The sequence below is a fragment of the Macrosteles quadrilineatus genome, unplaced genomic scaffold (genome assembly GCF_028750875.1).
Source record: "Macrosteles quadrilineatus isolate MER2022 unplaced genomic scaffold, UCM_ALF_1.0 Scaffold_5__1_contigs__length_97177068, whole genome shotgun sequence".
Lineage (NCBI taxonomy): Eukaryota > Metazoa > Arthropoda > Insecta > Hemiptera > Cicadellidae > Macrosteles > Macrosteles quadrilineatus.
Genome location: NW_026542598.1, coordinates 27311660 through 27330718, shown reverse-complemented (window position 1 = coordinate 27330718; position 19059 = coordinate 27311660). Strand labels below are relative to the sequence as shown.

At 35.9% G+C, this 19059-nt stretch overlaps 1 protein-coding gene across 5 annotated transcripts in view; it reads left to right on the top strand.

Annotated features, from left to right (window-relative positions):
* The window catches only part of LOC128995281 (SPARC-related modular calcium-binding protein 2), a 40066-nt gene that overhangs the window by 7125 nt on the left and 13882 nt on the right, over positions 1 to 19059 (top strand). For 4 of the 5 annotated variants that reach the window (XM_054420247.1, XM_054420245.1, XM_054420244.1 and 1 more), the window contains exons 2-5: positions 10909 to 11071; positions 15058 to 15279; positions 16921 to 16968; positions 17953 to 18045. In XM_054420247.1, the coding sequence (XP_054276222.1) occupies positions 10909 to 11071; positions 15058 to 15279; positions 16921 to 16968; positions 17953 to 18045 (526 nt within the window). The remainder of the gene's footprint in view (positions 1 to 10908; positions 11072 to 15057; positions 15280 to 16920; positions 16969 to 17952; positions 18046 to 19059) is intronic. The other variant, XM_054420246.1, reaches the window with a different exon arrangement.

Genomic DNA, 19059 nt, shown 5'->3' with positions numbered 1-19059 from the left:
AAGTAGTCAAATGAACAACACTGTCTGATAAACGTGTAATAAAGTATGTGGAGTTATGCGATGTTTCTTTCAAAATTACGCCTAGACTTTTATACATCGACAGTAAATGTCATAACGCAAATCAGGAAGCTCAAAGATAGCTGAGAAATATCTATCGTAAACATTTCTGGAAAATAAGAGCGTTAAACCAATGAGAAAATGAGATTCTAAAGTCACCACATATTGTAAAAACCCTATTGCAACAAATTGCATTCCCTTCGCACAGCAACCTGCATAGTCGAAATCCGAATGTATAAATTAGCATGGATTAAATAAAAGTAATATGAAACACCCAATGCCACAATGACACGTAAACTGCATTTTTATTACTATTGAGCTACAATATAATACCTAAGTTACTGTATGTAAAATTAAAATATATAAAAACTAGCTACTCAATCGCCATCAGGTGCAGGAGGATAAAGATTATGATTAACACATAAACATGGTTGCTGTTAAACATATTTTTGGACCATTACTAAAATTTGTATAGTGATTGTGTTGTATAAACCAATAGAAAAATTCATGACACAATTTGTGTACCATACAAAACTTTTTATAGTTATTGTTTCGTTTTGCATATCACAATAGGACAATGCATGACACAATATTCGTACCATACAAACCCCATTATACAGTAGTAGTGATTGTAGTGATTTTTTTGTACTGTATATCACAATAGGAAAATGCATGGCACATGTTCTTTATCCTGATTAATTAATTTATCAAGAAAAAATACTAAAAATTTCAACTTTGATGAGCTACATAAATAGAATGTCATATGAGAAAAGGTGGATTATTGGATTTTTCACCATTAAAATTTTTATATTTCAACCCCATTTTTTTGTAAAGACAATATACTGGTCTAACGATAGAAAACACTGAAACTTCAAAATTTGTACAGTTTTCTTTTTTAATAGGCCTACGTTTCTATATGTTGATCTATGTACCGTGTCTTTTTCTAGTTTTCGTGACCTGTATACAGTTTTTCCGAATATAAAATAGGATTTATCTTACTAACGTAAAAATACTTCAAATAAAATGCGTCAAACTACTTTTTCACATTTAAGTAATAGGCCTACTTCGTTTGATATTGTTTGAGCCAGTTACAATGTATTTTATTAACAGTTAAAGTTATAAAATAAAATAAAACAACAAGTCCATAAATCTCTTTTTGGCACATGGCTTACGCCAAAGATATAGAATCATTGTTTACCCGATAACAAAACATTTAACTAATTGTTATTTCATTTTTATCTCTACTGCTCCGATGCCCTAATTTTGACGCATTTTGCTGACTTGCTACTTAAATGCAACGCAGTGCGCAAATTCAGATAAATGCATCAGAGTAAAAAAATGCATTTTATGGTGGTGATAGAGATTTGATATTGGCTAAGCTTCAATTCAGGGGACTCTTCAGTCTTCAATCCTAAATTACTTATTCTATTATATCTACTTCGAGAAATATTAGGGCCAAAAGTGGTTTTAAATTTTAAGTTGAATCATTTGTCTACTTTGCCAATATATGAAGAGTAGAAGTGGATTTAAATCAAGACTAACGGTTCTTTCATCTTTTTGTGACAACTTCGGAAGAACAGAAAACTAACAACAAGAATTAAGTCAAGTCGCTAAAAAATAAAGTTTGCAAAATACCATTTCGTTTAGCGTATTTCCCACACAGGGAATAAGCTATTACCGTAGGTCCCATGGTAAGACCTGGACCCGGGACCGATTAACCTTTTCGTTTTGAGGTCACCAGAGACCAAAAACACCATCCGTTCTAATTCAGAAAATGTGCATTTCCGTTTATTCAGCTAATAATAAATTTTAGCGAAGGATGAGTGTAGAATGTAATGATATGATCTGTGTAGCTTTACTGACTAAGACCAGCTGTTTCATTAGTCAGGATTTATTTTCACAGGCTATCATGGAATTGCGTACATTTCAATAACTGCGGCTGGCGCGGTCTACTTGTGGTGTCAATGATTAGCCAGTAATTAATTAATCTAGTGAGGCAGCAAAACAGCAAAAACAAAGAGAAGAAGAATAATGACCTCGCCCTTTGGCATTTCAAACGTTCAGTGAGAAATTCTCTACATCCTCTTAGAGTGTAAATAAAATAAATGAACTAACGTATTAATTCAAACATTTTTATCGTCCGTATCATATTTATTCAAATATAAGGTAATACCCCCGACACAGGAAACTATCAGACAACGCGAATTTCCATTTGTCTGATTTACTAAAATATTTCTTCAAACATGTGACTTGTATTCCCTATTTGAATATCATCAGTTTAACGAACACATGGGTTAACACTGTACAGTGACTTTATTTTACCAGGAAATCTTTTCCTTGGACCGCAATGGTACATATCTCAAACCGCAATATCCTTTATGGAGTTTGTTATTTATTATTTATCATTCCGAAAAGTGATCGCGATGCTTTACCGCATATTTCCTTGTTTGATATTGACATCAGATAAATCAAGGATACTCATTATCACATCCTTCTAACTCTAGGAGGGGATAGTGTATGAATAATCGTGTCCTTTTTGGTAAAAATAGAAGTTTTATAAATTTATAAATAAAAGATTACGACCCTCTACAAGTGTGTACCGTAGGGTGTTCTTTGATTTTTATGAGAATTAGCAATTTTTATGGATCAATGAAATTTTACGATGCCATGATGAGTTTCTAAATAGTGTTGTTGGTAAAAACAAACTAATTAACATTTGTATGGATACAGAGCAGGGTGTAAGACAATATCCAAGTAAAACTGCAACATCGGTGTGGGACTTTTGCTACTTTCATGACGACTACTCCCCGAGGTGCCGGGTTCAAATCTAGCCAATCACAATTGAATTTTATTAATGTGATAATGCCACAACCTTCTCTGTGACTTCCCTGTCCTCTGTAGGCTAATGTGTGAAAACAGTTCCGGGCTAGAACTTAGCGTGGATGTGAAGGTGGGACATCAAAACCCTCTATATATGATACAACCTGTCTCCTGATCCTTCGTCAACCTAGGACTTTCTCGAACCTTAAACCATTGTCCAGTCATTAGGGACCTTTACCATTAAACCTTAACCATAGGGTCAGAAGACAGGTGCCTTCACACCGAGTATAAGTCTAATGTTGTCTAAGGTGCAAAACTGTCCCAAGAACCCAGCGTTTCATGTTGTAAAAGGTAGGACATAAAGGACGGGTATTCCTGAATTGCGCCAACTACTTCAGGGATCCACCCGATACGTTTCCTAACTGCTCCAAGTGGCAGCCATCTTTGACTGTCTAATTGAGAAGGTCATGTTAGGTTAGGTAAGAATATGTTAGGTTACGTTAGGTTAGGATAGGTTAGGTTAGGATGACACGTAAACAAGGGAATTCCTTCTGCTGTCAACTCACCCCTACCTGGCTTGGGCTTGGCGCAACTAATTTTTAGGTCCATTTGAAGGCTTGGCGCAATTATGGAACTCTTTGGTGCAATTAATGCACGACCCATAACCCTTTAACGTTTTTTCAATAAGAACTCCCTGTTCTCCGCCAGTCCTTGGCTGTGTCAACGCCCTGCATTACACCACTTTCGGCACTTTGCTCAGAACGTTTGTTTGTTTACGTTCTCGCGCCTGTGAAATGTTTATCACAGTCGAGAGTTCGCAGTCTGGCTCTGGCTAAATTTCATGAACTCAGCTTATCAGAACCCTTGTTGATTCTGTAGTGTCTTTTGTTCTTGAGGGACAAAATTAAAAGAAAATTTCGATACAAATTGTAGTTTTTTTGTAAACTGAACGATTTAAGAAATACATTGGTTGTGTTGATTACCATTAAAAAGTAGGTTGTTTTTTGTGATTTTCTTCTTGTACATTTTAAAAATTGGTTTTTATTTTCCAAGTTCGTTTGCCTTTACTACCCGACCGATTTTCATGATTGAGGTCTCAAATTGAAGCTATGCACGCACAGATTCCACATCAAGCAACGGCATATATACTGTATTACTCGACCAAAAAACATAAATTTGATCTATTTTCTAATTCTTACTTCAATTTAAGATGTAATTCATCAGTCTAATTTACAGCCGCATGTGTAACTCACTGACCCACTGGGGATACAAATGTTTACCCATTTCTAGAATAGCTAGACATCTGAAATTCGGCACGATTGTAGGTCTTGGTCCCTAATTTCCGGGCGTTTGCCGAAAATCAAACCCCTTCACCCCTAAAACGCCTTTCAAAAAAATTAAAATATCTTTAAAATTTTTACTGGTTTTCACTACTTTTTCCTACCTACGTATTTTTTTACAAATATTATTAATGATTCGTATTTACCTTATTTTACTTTAAATTTTAGTCACTACATGTTTTTTCGTAACTTTATAATTTATAGTATTAAAAAGATAAGAGAAAGACGTTAAATAACATACGATAAGTTAGTTGGTATGTAAAAATTTAACACCTTCTGTGAAATTAGAAATTTACAATACACAATATGGTGACCCCTCTTGCAACTTTTCAATCTACTTTCAAAGGTTGAGAGGGCAATTTGCAAAGTATGTATGGAGGCCGCTTTATTCAACTCCTTTGAGCAACCCATTTTGTTCTCCCCCTTTATCTAAACTGTCATTTACGTTTTTGTATTTTCTGAACCTCCTTCTTCTCTTTCTTTTTCAACCCCTGTCCTTTCGTCGCAAAATAAACTCGACTTGCTCAAGCTGCTTTCGTTTAGTTGATTTATGACGAGCGACAAAATCCGGCGGCAAAAAGTTGTGCATTTGTCGTTTTTCGTAATTTTGATGTGTGTGAATTTCTTAGACGAGAATCCGGGTTTTAACTCCAAGATCAAAGGTTTCCTAATTGCAGTAATTAATTGTTGATTTAATGTACTCTAATAGGCCTAATGATTGCAAAACTTCCTACTAATCATACTGCAACTCTAGCCAACTCTTGAATACGGAGGAACGGTTTCGATTCCCGCACATCAACAAAACATATGTGTTTGGAACGCTTTCCCAAAAAAGCGTTTGAACTACACTAACACACACACACACTATCTCATCTCCTCTCAAAAAGTCCACCGGTGTAGGCAAGAAAAAAGCTCAAAATAATTAAGTCTCCCCAACATTGTAGTTTTTCAATATTTCACATTTCATTTGTTTGATTCTGAGTAATACAATTTGTTACTTTTGAGAATTACTGTACCGAATCACTGAGTAATTTTAAACACAAGACTAATCACCATCACAATTAAATTTACCATTAGGTGGCGTGTATCTATAAGCATTTAAAACCATACCTCTTGTCTTTAATAGTTTCCCGTCTATTAATTTTGGTCTAGATCACTGACTCAATAATTTTACATACTTTCAGACTGCGAATTGGATAAAACCACCAAAATAAACTGGAGCTAATTTCTTATGACCAAGGTCAGGCCAAGGTTACAAGGTCAAGGTCGCAGAGTATCGGGGTCACCAGTCCAGAGATCTGCTATATATAGACTGGAGTCGTTGACTGGACAGGAATCTCTGCAATTAATATTCCGGAGCCTGGAGACGGAGGGCCAAAGCCCGTCCCGCACCAGCCTCCAGTTCCACAGGATAAGGCGGGTTTAAATAGTTGTGAAACAGTATAGCCAGTATAACAAAACATACTTTTAAAACCTGTAAACCTTAAAAGTATACTAGAAACTCAAAGCTCAGTCATGTTTCGTTTTGAGTAGGTTGACAAACAAGCACCGAAATTCACAAACAACAAGTAGGTTAGTGTTTTAGCAAAATTTATTGCTTATATACTACTAAAAAGATATGCAACTGTATTTATTATTATTCAAAATTTACCAATCAAGATAGGTTGAATTTGGTCCAAAATTAGCAAAATTAGATAGGTATGAGTAGTTAAAAGGTTGCTGGTTCGATGCGAGAAAAGTAGTAGCATTTTGATGGTTCGAAATTGGGCCCAGCTGTTCTTGATCAAATTATCCTGACTGATGAAACAGCTGATCTTAAGTCATTAACAAAGCTACACAGATCATCTCACACCATTCTACACCCTTTACTCATATTTGGGTTAAAAATACGCACCTACCCTAGGTTGCATATCCATCTCAATTTGCTAATGCTAAAGCTAAAAATTGTTCAATGGTGTGAGTTGTTCAGCTTTGTTACAGATTTAGTAAGAACCATTTATAAAAAAACACTCATCAAGACCAGCAGGATCGTGTTTCGAACGGTAAAAGGTTTCAGACTTTCTCAAGATCGAGCCGGCAAAATGTTAACTAAGCGAGAGCCTTATCCACCCAAACATAAATACACTCGTAAAAATCTGTAACAATTCATTGACTGGATCAATCGTTACATTTATCTCAAACAACCTTTTTTCGTCACTGCTACAGCAACTAACCTAATCAACTGTTGCAACTAACCTTATGCTTTTGTGGCCTATCCTGTGACAACAATAACTCCCTCCAATAACAGCTACGTCACTTGATGGACGTGTCCTCCTCTAGACTAGTTACTCCAAGGACTACAATAAGAGTGTTGCGCAACATATAACGTTCAATATCAATTTATCGCTCTGTACACAAGTTTAAACGTAAACGGATTTTCCTCAAGGTTTATTGGGCAAGCTGGCGTCTGACATATACATATAACATGTACATACAGTGGACGTCTTTATGTCAAGTATCTGTGAAGACATTTTATGTTCCATATACATTCACATACGTCGCTACGCTCTAACTAGGAAAAGCTTTTAAAATTACTTATGGCTACGTTTAGAGGGTCGCGGTATTATTACGGCAGAAAGCCTTTAGGTGATTGGCGGGATTTGAACTCGGAACCTCGGGACTAAAGCCAAACTTTCTTCCAGATCGCTCCCCGAGTATCATTCTGACTTACAAATTTACTCTACTGTTGACTGTTTGTACATAGTTAGAAATTCGGCTCAAGTCATTTGCATCAGCTTAACATGGCAATTTCTACAATTTATCCAGTTTGCATGTCCATATTGTTTTATAAAGTAGATTGTGTATATTACAAGTTTTGTGTGTTCCAATACATTATAATATTTTCTTCAAATAACTTAGTTTAGTGAATTTACCCTATTGGGAAGAAACTACTAATGTTACCGTAAGAAACAAAATTGGGGTTTTTAAATTTGTACTCTTAGAACATTGCTGTTTAAATTAAGGTAACGGGGGAAATAAGAAATCTATACATTTAAAATTACCATGTTACTATTGTGAAGAAATGCGTTTGTAGTTTGCGTGTTTATGGATATACTTAAGCCTATATAAAAAAGTGACAAATTTATTTTACCAAAAAGAACTTTTCCCTTCTCTGTAGGAGCAATAGCAAACATACGTACTCGTTTAATCGAATGTTATTTCAATAGGTAATAAGAATATGACATGTGAAAGGAAATACTTTAGTAAAAGTAATATCAGACAAATAGAAATTCACTTAGTCTGCAGGTTTGCAGCGCCGGGAGTACGCCTATTAATTGGTTGTAACGGAGAAGAGAAGAAACAATCCCAAGTAAAATATATTTTGATGTCTAAAATAATCCGAATTTCTCAAGCGGAAGATTTTTTTAAATCGTAGAAAACCAAGAGATAAACGTAAAAATTCAACCAGAGACATTTTAGCAGTTGTAAGAAAGGGAAAGCTATGACGTCGGTGGCGCCAGAGTGGACTGACCGGAAAGTCTTTATCAAGTTGCAAATTTATCGACACAGAGTATAAAACAACCACAGACAGAGAGTAAGCACGCAGTAGGTCGATGGATCCAATAATAGCCCTAAGGTTCATTGCCGATCTAAAATAATCCGTGGTTTCATCAGATTAGAGTTATTGTTTTGGGATTCTCATATACGGATTTCTGAAGTTTGCCTCTGGTCTCACAATCAGAATGATTTCTTTTATCATGGTTTGCAAAATTAAACAAAAGTTAGATTTAAGACACAGTGAAATTCCGTGAACCTAAGCCTGTGTGACTTCAAACCATAATCCCTTATAGATTTTGCATCCTTAATGATAAGCTGAAGACAATAGTATGTTTCTGTCCTTAATATTAGTTTTCGTATTTGAACAATTACATGTCATCGATACTATATATCTAACTATACTATGATAAAATTGATGTGGTGTCTGTTTGTTTGTGCGGCTGTCACGTCTAAACTGATACAGCCAAAATTAAACACACCGATAGTCCACATCTAGCAGGAATGTCATAGGCTTTACTTCCCTGCGTTCCTCTCGGGCTGCGCCCCTTGGATGTCTAAAGTCTAAAGTTTTGAGGTGAGGTTTTCAAAAAATGGGGGCATGAGAAAATTTACAACCTTTGTTTACCTTTGTGTTGACATTTCAATGTAAACAATCAGAACCGTCAAATGCTTGTTTCACAATTTCAGACAGCTGATCCAAACATTATTAAATATAATAGTTTACACAACTCTATCTGATAGGTTTATTTATTATTTAAAACTTTGTCATGATTATGTATTCTAAAACTATGTCGTTGATTATGGAAATAAAAAAAAGGTTTTATAACATTTGCTGTATCAACCCAGAGATAGTATTAACTAGGCTATCAAGATATGTTATGATATAGAGGGGACACCCGTTCTTCGAAACTGGATTTTCTTTCCGTTGAAAAGCACGAATGCAGCAGCTATGTATTATTTATGTGTTCCTTAATCTATTTAATTGTGCCAATCAAATAAAAAATATATTTAACAATCATCAAATAATATTGCACTTTTTGTGGTGGTTCTGAAAATGCAAATATTTGAACATGCGTGTTCAACAGGTGACAATTATTATGTAATGTATATTTCTATTACTCTTGTACTTGTCCAGTGTGATTGCAATCTTTTTCCACAAGTAGATCAGTTCCGTGATCGTCATATCAATATCTTCATTCCATTTCAGTCACGTCCAGGAATATATTTTCTTCATTCCAACAAGCATTCGTCTCTGCCTTTTACTGATTTATTCCACGCTTCCATATCTCTACACAAATCGCACAACGTCATAGTAATAACAGCTCAATTGTTGTATTCTCATTATAGGGGTTTAGGTCCACCTGTGATACACAAGGACTTAGTGAACGACATTAATTAATCAATTGTTCAATCAATTCAATGTTTTGTAAGTATCAAAATGCTTAATCAATTGTTATTGCACTTGAAAATTAGGGAGTGAAATGTTTCTCAATAGATCTATTAACCTTGTTTTGTGGTAAGTCTTGGTATATGAATGGACATTCGAGATAAACTGTACCAGTAATCCGACACATACTTTTGTTCCATTAGCTTGTCAACAACCCTTATCATGGGGTAAGCGATTGGAGTAACTATGATATTAGGGAAAATCATAAAAGCTGTAATAACTTGTTAACCATAACTGTTGCAACAATGGGGGTTGTACCGTGTTGTCTGGTGTTAAAGATGTCTATGGCATACAAAATTTGAAATATTAATGAAATTTTCGACCCGTTTTTGTTAAATCGAATTTACCGTTATTTTGTGGGTTTTATGGAGAAATCGCCATAAAATATGGCTTTCTAAAAAATTCCAGGTTATACAATAGATTAGAGGTACCCACATAGCAAATTTCATCAAAATCGAACCATAGGCGTGTCTGTAGATCTCGTTTTTGCCAACGCAGTGTAGAACTGGTCTTATCCTTTCTCATGCGGGTGACCTTACAATTAAACTAGATCAGTTTTAAGATTCCCTATCTCCGTTTTGATATAATAGCTCAAATCACAGTTATTATACCATTATACCATTCGCAGCAGCAGATACAACGATAGCTTGACAGGTAAATGGGCGTAGTCAACTATAAGTGGGTGTGTTTAAGTAGATGTAGAAAAATCACACTCACTTAATCTTATGATTCCACCTACAGAAGTAGCGTCAAATAATTGTTTCATGCGATTTGACACCACTAGTATTTTTTGGATTGAAAGGGAACCAGGCAACCCCCCATACCCGTTACTACAAATTTGACCTTTTGTCAGAAAGCATGATTGATAGCTTAGGACAGCAAGTCCCTATCTCACGGTTCTTGTAATTTGCGGGATGGGTCTTAATGTTTCCAAATTTCCCAGACAATTTGGTAAAATAAATACACCTGAATTGGCCGATTATTAAAATCGTATTTTAATTCAAACGGATTTGAGAGCTCCGACTCCTCTAGGGATTTAGCCACGTCTCCACCGATAACTTATAACTACTGACTACTAAAGTCTAATTTAGTTCAGTAGTCATTGCTACCCACGTAGGGACAGTCCGAAGTTTTATAATCATCGCAGGAATGGACGTAGGAGTATGGGATATGTGCCAAAGCCGGCGCCAGCGCGGGAGCTTCGGCTGAATAATAAACAGCTGATCAACCATCACCTGTCAACAGCTGACCGGCAACCTTGGTGTCAGCCCCAGCATGCTGATCAGCTGAGCTTAAATTAGATATCTATGTGTTTATTTGTGTTCTATGGGTACTTTTCACGTTTTTTATATGGGATCGGTCTTTGCAAAAACCCTGGTCTTCTTATTGTTACTATAATATATTATGTTGGATAGCTTTAATTGGCAACATATGACACAGCATTATTTGGTCAATAACCTACAATATATCTAGTTAGCCGAGTGGTTGTCAAATCCTTCAAATCTGAAGATAGCTGGTTCGGTTCCACGCAAGTTCGATTGTGTACTAAAATTGCAGTAAGGCCAATGCTTTACAGTGACAAGATCAGTGTTTGGACCATTCCTTGGAAAAACTCCAATGGTGTGGATGATGTGGATGAACACAAAAATGCCATTCCAGACGAGAATATGATCTTAAGCGTGTTTGATAAACAACGCATATTTTCAGGTGGACTGTGCGTCACGGATCGCCGCATGCTCAGAAAGAGCTCGACGTCCAGTGTGTGGTACAGACAATAAAACATATCCCACGAGATGTCATCTGCTGAAACAGCACTGCAGAGACGACAGTCCCAACATGGTGGCCGTCAAACACCGGGGACAGTGTAAAGGTAAGATATAACTATATTCTAGTAAGCTCATTATATATTATCAAGAACAGCGTTTTAAAATCTACCTTTGCGTAGCGCAAACTTGGGGGGCATTAATTGCGCCAACTGACGTGAGACAGGTAGTCGGGTATTCCTGAATTGCGCGAACTACTCCAGGGAGTCACCCGATAAGTTCATTAACTGGGCCGCAAGTTGCAGACCTGTTTGACTATAGAACTGAGTAGGTTAGGTTAAGTTAAGCTAGGTTAGGTTTGGTTAATTTAAGTTAAGATAGGTTAGGATAGGTTAGGATGACACGTAAACAAGGTTATTAACTCACCCCTACCTGGCTTGGGCTTGGGACAAGGCGCAACTAAGGAAAAGTTTTTGGGACCCTTCTTGGGCTTGGCGCAAATAAGGAACTCTTTGACGCAATTTATGCACGCCCGCAAATGCTTATTAACATTTCAGTAAATTATTACTCAAGAATCGTTCTAGATCCTCGAAGAAAAGACCCGTAAAATCACCCAAAGATGGTCAAGTCCGAGATCGAGGCCTCAGTCAGACCTCTGCCTGGAGCACGGTGTGCGTGGGAGGGGAGGGGGACACACAGGTGTTCTAACTCCCAGGTGTGCTGCAAGTCCATTGTAATCAGCTGATCTCTTCACATTCCCCTCTAGGCCACTTGACTTGACTGGACAACTCCAACTGTGACTCTCTCCCATGATGTTCAAAACTAGTTTGTTGATTGCCCATTAAAGTTTTGGACGTCTGTATCGATCCCTAGCCGTTGTGTCTTAGTCTAGTTTTGGTAAATTGGAACTCTTAGAAGCCCAAGAAGCGTCAAATAATGCAAGGATGTTTTGTGGGGATTTGGAAAATTCAGACTATTTCATGTTTCGAAACGTTCCATCTCAAACCGTGTTTTAGGTTTAGGAGCTATATTTGATCTCTCCATTCCACCACAGATAAAATGATTGTCTACTCCTTTTATCTATGATTCCATTGATGACTATCTCATCGGCTGTGGCGAATATTTTAGATCAGTCACTGTAGTAGGAGAAGACGATGTTTCAGGGAAAATTAAACATTATTTTACTCTGAATCAAATTACATTTTCTGGTTCATTTAACCGTGTACGATTATGTATTATATATGTAAGCAAAGAATGCAATATTCATGTTTGTTAAAGTATCTTAATCATTGCTGGCTCGTGACATTTTAAAATGCTTCTGTTCAACCCCTCGTTTTTAATTCAGTTTCGGAACAGCCAAAAACATGAAAAACTCAACAATCTTGTAACCGAAAATTGCTCTTTGCATCTTACACACTTAATACTTCAGTTTTGAAACAGTAACAGCCAAAACGAGGCAAAAATATTCAAAGAAACTTGCCTTTGAAAATCGCTCTTTTCGCATCTGTTGATTAATTGGCCCATAGTGGGCTGCAAAATCACCTCACAACACAACCCCATGTTATACCACAGAGACCCAAAAGATCCTATTTTTTGTAAGTATCCCACAAGGGTAAACAATGCTAGCTCTCCCAGACTGCCGGTCGCCACAGCCCGGGCTCGTCCTTGACTTGACGTTGTTTGAAGATAACAGGTTCTCTCCCCCCCCCTCTAACACTCCCCCGCTCGGAGAGGTTTTTGCTCCGCTCGTGTCGTCCCTAAATTAGCGCGGTTCCATTGTGCTCCGGACACCTGCGTCCACTCCACTCTGACTTTTTGCGACTGATTTCGATTTCCCCAATTACTCTTCGACTCTTCCAGCAACACCTAATCCATCAGGTTCTGGTTTGTGACCCGAGAGGTAGTTACATTGTCAAACGTAACATAAATAGGGCCTATGCATAGAGTATTTGAATAAAATAAGACATAGGCGTGTTATGTCCTGTCTACTACTCTTTGGTAAACACCTGAGCCATCTTCATTTATTTGTTTGTGGTTGTCAAGTTCTCGTAATCTAAACACAATCAAGGAATATGCTTTGATGGTCAAAATAAAGATGACCACATTCTTCTTTTGAAAATCGTTTTCTATGGTCTTTCATCCCCTTAAGATTCTACATTGCACAATGTACATAAATATCAAAAAACTTGTCTTGATTGCTGCGGTTCCCTACCCTAGCTTGTCAATGGATTTGACAACTTTTCCAGATACCGTAGCCTTAGTTAAGTTATTATACATTCCTTTCTTGCTTCCTAGCTTTAGCAACTTTCTCAGAGCTGAACAGCTGAGTATTTCTGACTAGATGCCTGAACATAGTGAAAAGTGAAAGCAAATTAACTTTCTTCGCTGTTGGTAGGCCTAATAAAGTATATATATATTGTTTTTAAGCTCTGAGATTTTCTCTATATCACTAGTTGGCATTGTTACAACTCAATCTATAGAAGGCAAATACCACTCACTGATCACTAATAAAAACTACAAGCTAAGAACTCATGAATTGGAATGGAGGTTAAAACTAAGCTCTATAGGTGTGCAATAAGAAGCGTTTTCGGGAAATTTCATCAGGGGTCTGCCCCAGTGGTCTTTAAAGTACCACCCTTATTGATAAAGGATTTGTTTTCATTTGAACATGATGAGTATTTTTGAATTTTACACTATTTTAACTAAGGGTACAGCTGGTTGTATTTTATTTGGTTGAAATGAAAATATTTGCATTATATTGGGTGGCTTAAAAATTTGTGTTTTATTACATAACATTTTAAAAATCTTATCAAGTGTGTTAAAATTGCTTTTACTGCTGGAGAGGTGAGAAAACTAATTATTTGAGTACATTCCGCTTGGCGAAAACGTCATAGATACTGTAGATCTGCAACTGTTTATGACCTATGAGGGCTATAAGAACCACAATAAAACATTGTACAATTTGTTCATGTTACTTTTACCAATATAATACTTCTCAATAAAGTTATTACTATTGACAGTACTATTGAAAAATTAGGTTTAAGCGGTAAACCTATGTGAAAAAGATACAGCAGGAACCTAACTTCATATGGTCGCCATTTCAATTAAAAGTATTAAAGTAAAGTATTAAATTGTATGCTGGCCAAAAATATCATGGATTGGGTTTCAGAGTGAGCAGTTGGAAGCTCCTGGTAGAAGGACAGTTAATGTTAAGTTGATGTTAATGAAGAAGTTCTCTCTTAGTTTAACTTCACATATTTTTAACTTAAATTTTCGTGAGCAAAGCCACTCTGGGGTGAGCTAGTAAACATATAGTATTTGCAATAGAGAAGTTGATAAGCATAATATCTGATTATTGTTTAAGTACAATATTGTACCCAAGTTAAGTACTGGTACATGTATCGTTATTGTTATCAAAAAACTTTGCATATTGAGCATATTGTTGACCTTATTCTTCTAAAACTATTGATTTTGATTAAATCATTTAAAATATGAAAAGACGATTCCTGAATTGAAGAATCCTCCAATATTTCCCCCTTGTAGACCTACACTTAATTCAGTGAATTTGAGCTATTTGAGGTAGCTTAATCAAAATCTACGAGGAGCCAAAAGCTATTGACTTTTCCTTTTTGTCTTTTCTGATTTCACTAATCAAATTGTCATCAAAGCCAGTACAACAAAAAGCAACACGACAAACATTTTCAGCGTTTGACATTTTTCTTATAACAAGTAAAAATACAAGAAATGCTCTCCGAAGAGATAAGTTTCTGTACACTGCATTTCCACTGTCAAATTTAGAGGATTGGTTGCATTTTATATGCTGACAAACTATAGTGGAAATTATAGTGAAGAATATCAGTGCAGGATGAGTGTTGGATGAGACATACTTGATAGTGACTAATATCTGACTCACAACCAGAATAGCCAGAGTCATTTTTTGAAAGACCAGTGATCAAAGAATGGAGGGCTCAGTAATCTTCTCTAAATAAAAAGTGAGTTAGTGACCATTTAAAGAGAAAATTGTATTTATCATATGACTTGTAACAACCTTTTCCGGAGAATCAAAGTCTCAGAGCCTAAACTTTGTTTGCAGAGAAGCAGCCATGCTGGAGTGACCAGGGACTAGGCCAGGGAACGGCCGCTGGTCTCCGAGGTAACGTCACGGAAGGGTTCACGCCCCGATGTCTAGCGGACGGCCGCTACGCCCCTGTACAGTGTCACGCTCGTACAGGCTACTGCTGGTGTGTTACGGCCCAGGGGGAGCCGATACCCAACACTTCAGTCCGTCACGCCAAACCTCGCTGCAACAGGAAGGGTAAAACCTGATAGTTCAATTTAGTGTTTCAAAGTAGTTACCAAACGTAGTAGTTTTCAACCACATGCATCAAAGTCATTTAAATTCATCCAATTAGTTTTCAACCGCATCTAATTAGTTTTCAATAAAGTGTATCTGAGTAGTTTTCTATTATTTGCATCTGGTGAGTTTTCTATTGTATTTAAGTAGTTCTGTATTCTAGTTTATTTAAATAGTTTTCAATTATTTGTACCGGTATCTAAATAGTTATCAATTAAGTATGCCTTGCAGTAGGTCGAAGGCATTGTCTCTCTCTTCCACCCCCTGCTGGCTTAAGTGGACCAATTATTAAAAATTTTTTTGGGTAGCCGAGTGGTTATATAGTGATTGCCTTCAAATCTGAAGGTCGCTGGTTCGATTCTAAGGGAGATAGTTTCCAGAGACCCAGATGCCATTTGTCATCGTGCTAGGAATTAATGATGCTATCTAACAAATAGTCGACGTTAGGTAGTAATAAGACCAGGGTTTGGACAGTTCCCTTTCAAAACATAAAAAATGCCACTGGCGTAGAAACACCCAGAAACAAATTTAAAAAATTTAAAAACACGATAACCAAGGTTCAGTTGGAATCATAAAAAATCTGCATTGTCCTTTCAGAATCGGACTAGCAACCTTCTGGTTGTCAGTTGAGCTCTATAACAACTCATCCACAATGCGGTTCTATAAGTACATTGACTCAAATGGATGTTTTATGCACTGCAGTGCGGCCTGCACAATAGTTGCGGCCCGCAAGTCCAAACTTTTGTGCCTCACAAGGCAATAAAAAGGTAGACCTAGGAAACGCAGTTTTTTTTGCGGCTGTAGGTACTTAGGTCTTATGGGAGCTTTTATGCAGGCTGCAACCACTGTCAGTGCTATCACCCTCCCCAGTCACTGCTACAGGACTGACTAGTGAAATTAATGTTTCTATTAAGTCTATTTAAGTAGTTTTCATTTATTTGGATCTAAATAGTTTCCCATTAAGTATGCCTTGCAGTTGGTCAAAGGCACTGTCCCTCCTCCATCCCCTGGTTTAAGTGGACCATTTATGGTTGGCAGCACTTAGCTCACCACCACAGTTGATACAAAAACCTGCGGCGCCGCAAATTCCAAACCGCGTGCTAATTTCGCAGCCACATGTTTTTTGAGGGGTCTGAAGTATGAATCATGTTTCTATCAAGACTTTTCTAGCAGTTATCAGAGCTAGAAATTTACCATGTAATTCAGTTAATCCAAATAAAATATTTTGTAAAACTAGGGTTTGTAAAAAATTAAACATTTATTATGTGTGCTTTACTTAATTTACCAAGTACTTTTCATGTTAATTAGCTTAATGCATTTATTTCAAAGTTTTAAACTTATTTTAACTCACAATTTGCTTCACACTGTTATTCCCTCAAAATTAAACGTGAAAAACTTTAATACAGTACACCAATAGTTCATCTTATTTGTATTTCATAAATTGAATTACAGGTTCTTGAATATTTTTTTGGCAATTTGAGAAGGGTTAGACAATAACCAGGTCATCATATACAAATTACAACATTACAGTCGGATTTTTTTCATGTTTGAGTAAATAAAACATTTTAAAAGAACATTTTTCACTCTTTGGTTTGTGTTTAGGGAAAATGAGAAGAGGATCATTCCCAAGAGAAAATAAACATAAAAAAGGTAATTTTGTAATTTTGGCTTTGTGTAAGTGTTGGTGCATGGTGCATCCTCGTTCAAAAATGGTTGATGGTTTTGTGAATGACTTTTATTTTGTAACCTTTGTGTTAAGATTTTTAATTGAGCAGTATGATGGTTGTGTAAAAGTTCAGAATCATACTGGTTATACTGTTTTAAATAAAACACACACTTAAAAAAATGTAAATACAAGTTTATAAATTAATAAAGTTTATGCTTTTGTTTGGGCCATAATGAAAAATACAATACTGGTTTAACTCAATTGGCTTTGATTTATAACAGACAAACAAACTAAAAAATACTCTGAAAGTTAAAATAGTTAACAAAGTAAAAAAAGCCTTATAATTAAACTTCTGTAACCAAGATAGTCTAAATTTTATTTTATTAATATTTTTTAGAAGAAGAAATCACCATAACTTTAACTTGTTTTGTTACTAAAGCCAACAACTTTGTATAACTCATTAACAATTTGTTTAAATATCAAAGCAGGTAACGAAGACAATGCCATTTATTATTTTAAAACATTTTCTTCCGATCTTAACAATTTTGTAATAAAACAAAACTTGAACCAAATATTAAACTTAAATATTTTAACTGTTTTGTAAATGTAATAAAGCTGTTGTGTTTTTATTTAATCAATTTATTCTTCAGGAAATTATATAAACATTCTTCTTAATTGAGGCGATTATTAGGCACAATATTTATCAGCGATAAGAAGAGCCTCAATAACAAGTCACCCTTTATAACTAGTGAACATTACCCTTGTTATCAAATCTCCCTTAAATTAATTTCACCCTTAATCGTTATTGTGGTACTTCGATAAGAAGTCAACCTTGATAACAATTAAGTCTTATTTAATAATTTCCGTGACAGTCTTGGTATTGAGGTTCTACTGTATTGCCAATTGGGTATAGTGAGTATTGTCAATTGCTATTATATTAGATTGATATTTACAAATTTTTGTTACAGATTGCTCCAGAATTGACAGATCAACATTTGTCAGCAACTTGGTAAAAATCTTCCGTAACGAATATAACCGTCAACCACACATGGTTGTCAACAGTAAGTTCTTATTTATTCACTAATAATGCCAGTTATGGTGGGCATGCTACCTGCTTTAGGTAACTTGAAATACACTAGAGCACAGAAAACATACTACTCAGAATGCCAACCGCATGGTAAAAACCATTAAGTGTTTTGAGAGAGCTTTGCCTGTCAATCGGTAGGCAGCGCCACCAGCGTTGCTATGCTGAGTGCATGGCGATACAGAGTCAAAGTAACCACCTCACAAAGCTAATAAAATACTTGACAAAAAACCTTCTTATCCTAATATTCATGGAAGAGTCGACAGAGAGTATTTGAAATTTGCTCTAATGACAAAATGTCAGGTAGATCCTTTAATAGCTACAATCAACTAACTATATTCAATGCTTTTATTTCAAATTTAATGTTTTATATACATTTTATAAATTAAACACATCCAAATTAATTTGAATTTTTATAACATATAAAAAATTAGTTGTGTTGTTGGCAAAAGAAAATAGAATCCTAAAAAAATACTTTTGATTACTGTTATTACCTGTTTAAATTACTGAAATAATAAACAGCGCATGAAAAGAAAGCTAAAATAAAATTGAAAACCTAGTTTCTCTCAGGCTACAAAAGTGCTGAGCACAAAAAAAATTACCAAATGACTAAGCTAGACTTTTCTCGGCCACTTAGCAATTTGCCAGATAGTAAACTGTGTTGATTGTAGGCGTGAGAGTCGTAATCAAAGTCTAAGCTGGGAATGAGGAAGCCGAGCAGAGAACGTGGGTGGACCGAGACCACTTAAACAATTGTCTGTCATTGTCCTAGACCCATCAACTTGATGAAAATGCTCTATATTTCCTCCTACCACAGTTAGTTTGTTATGTCTAGTCATAGGAATGTTTATTGTACGAGTAACAATCGCTGGAAGAAAAGATAAAGAGTAGTAAACCTGTTGCATGTGATCTTCAGTGATTAATTAATTGATAATTTGACAACGTATTTAGACTGTTTTGGTGTAATGTTGTACAGTTACAAAATTCTTGA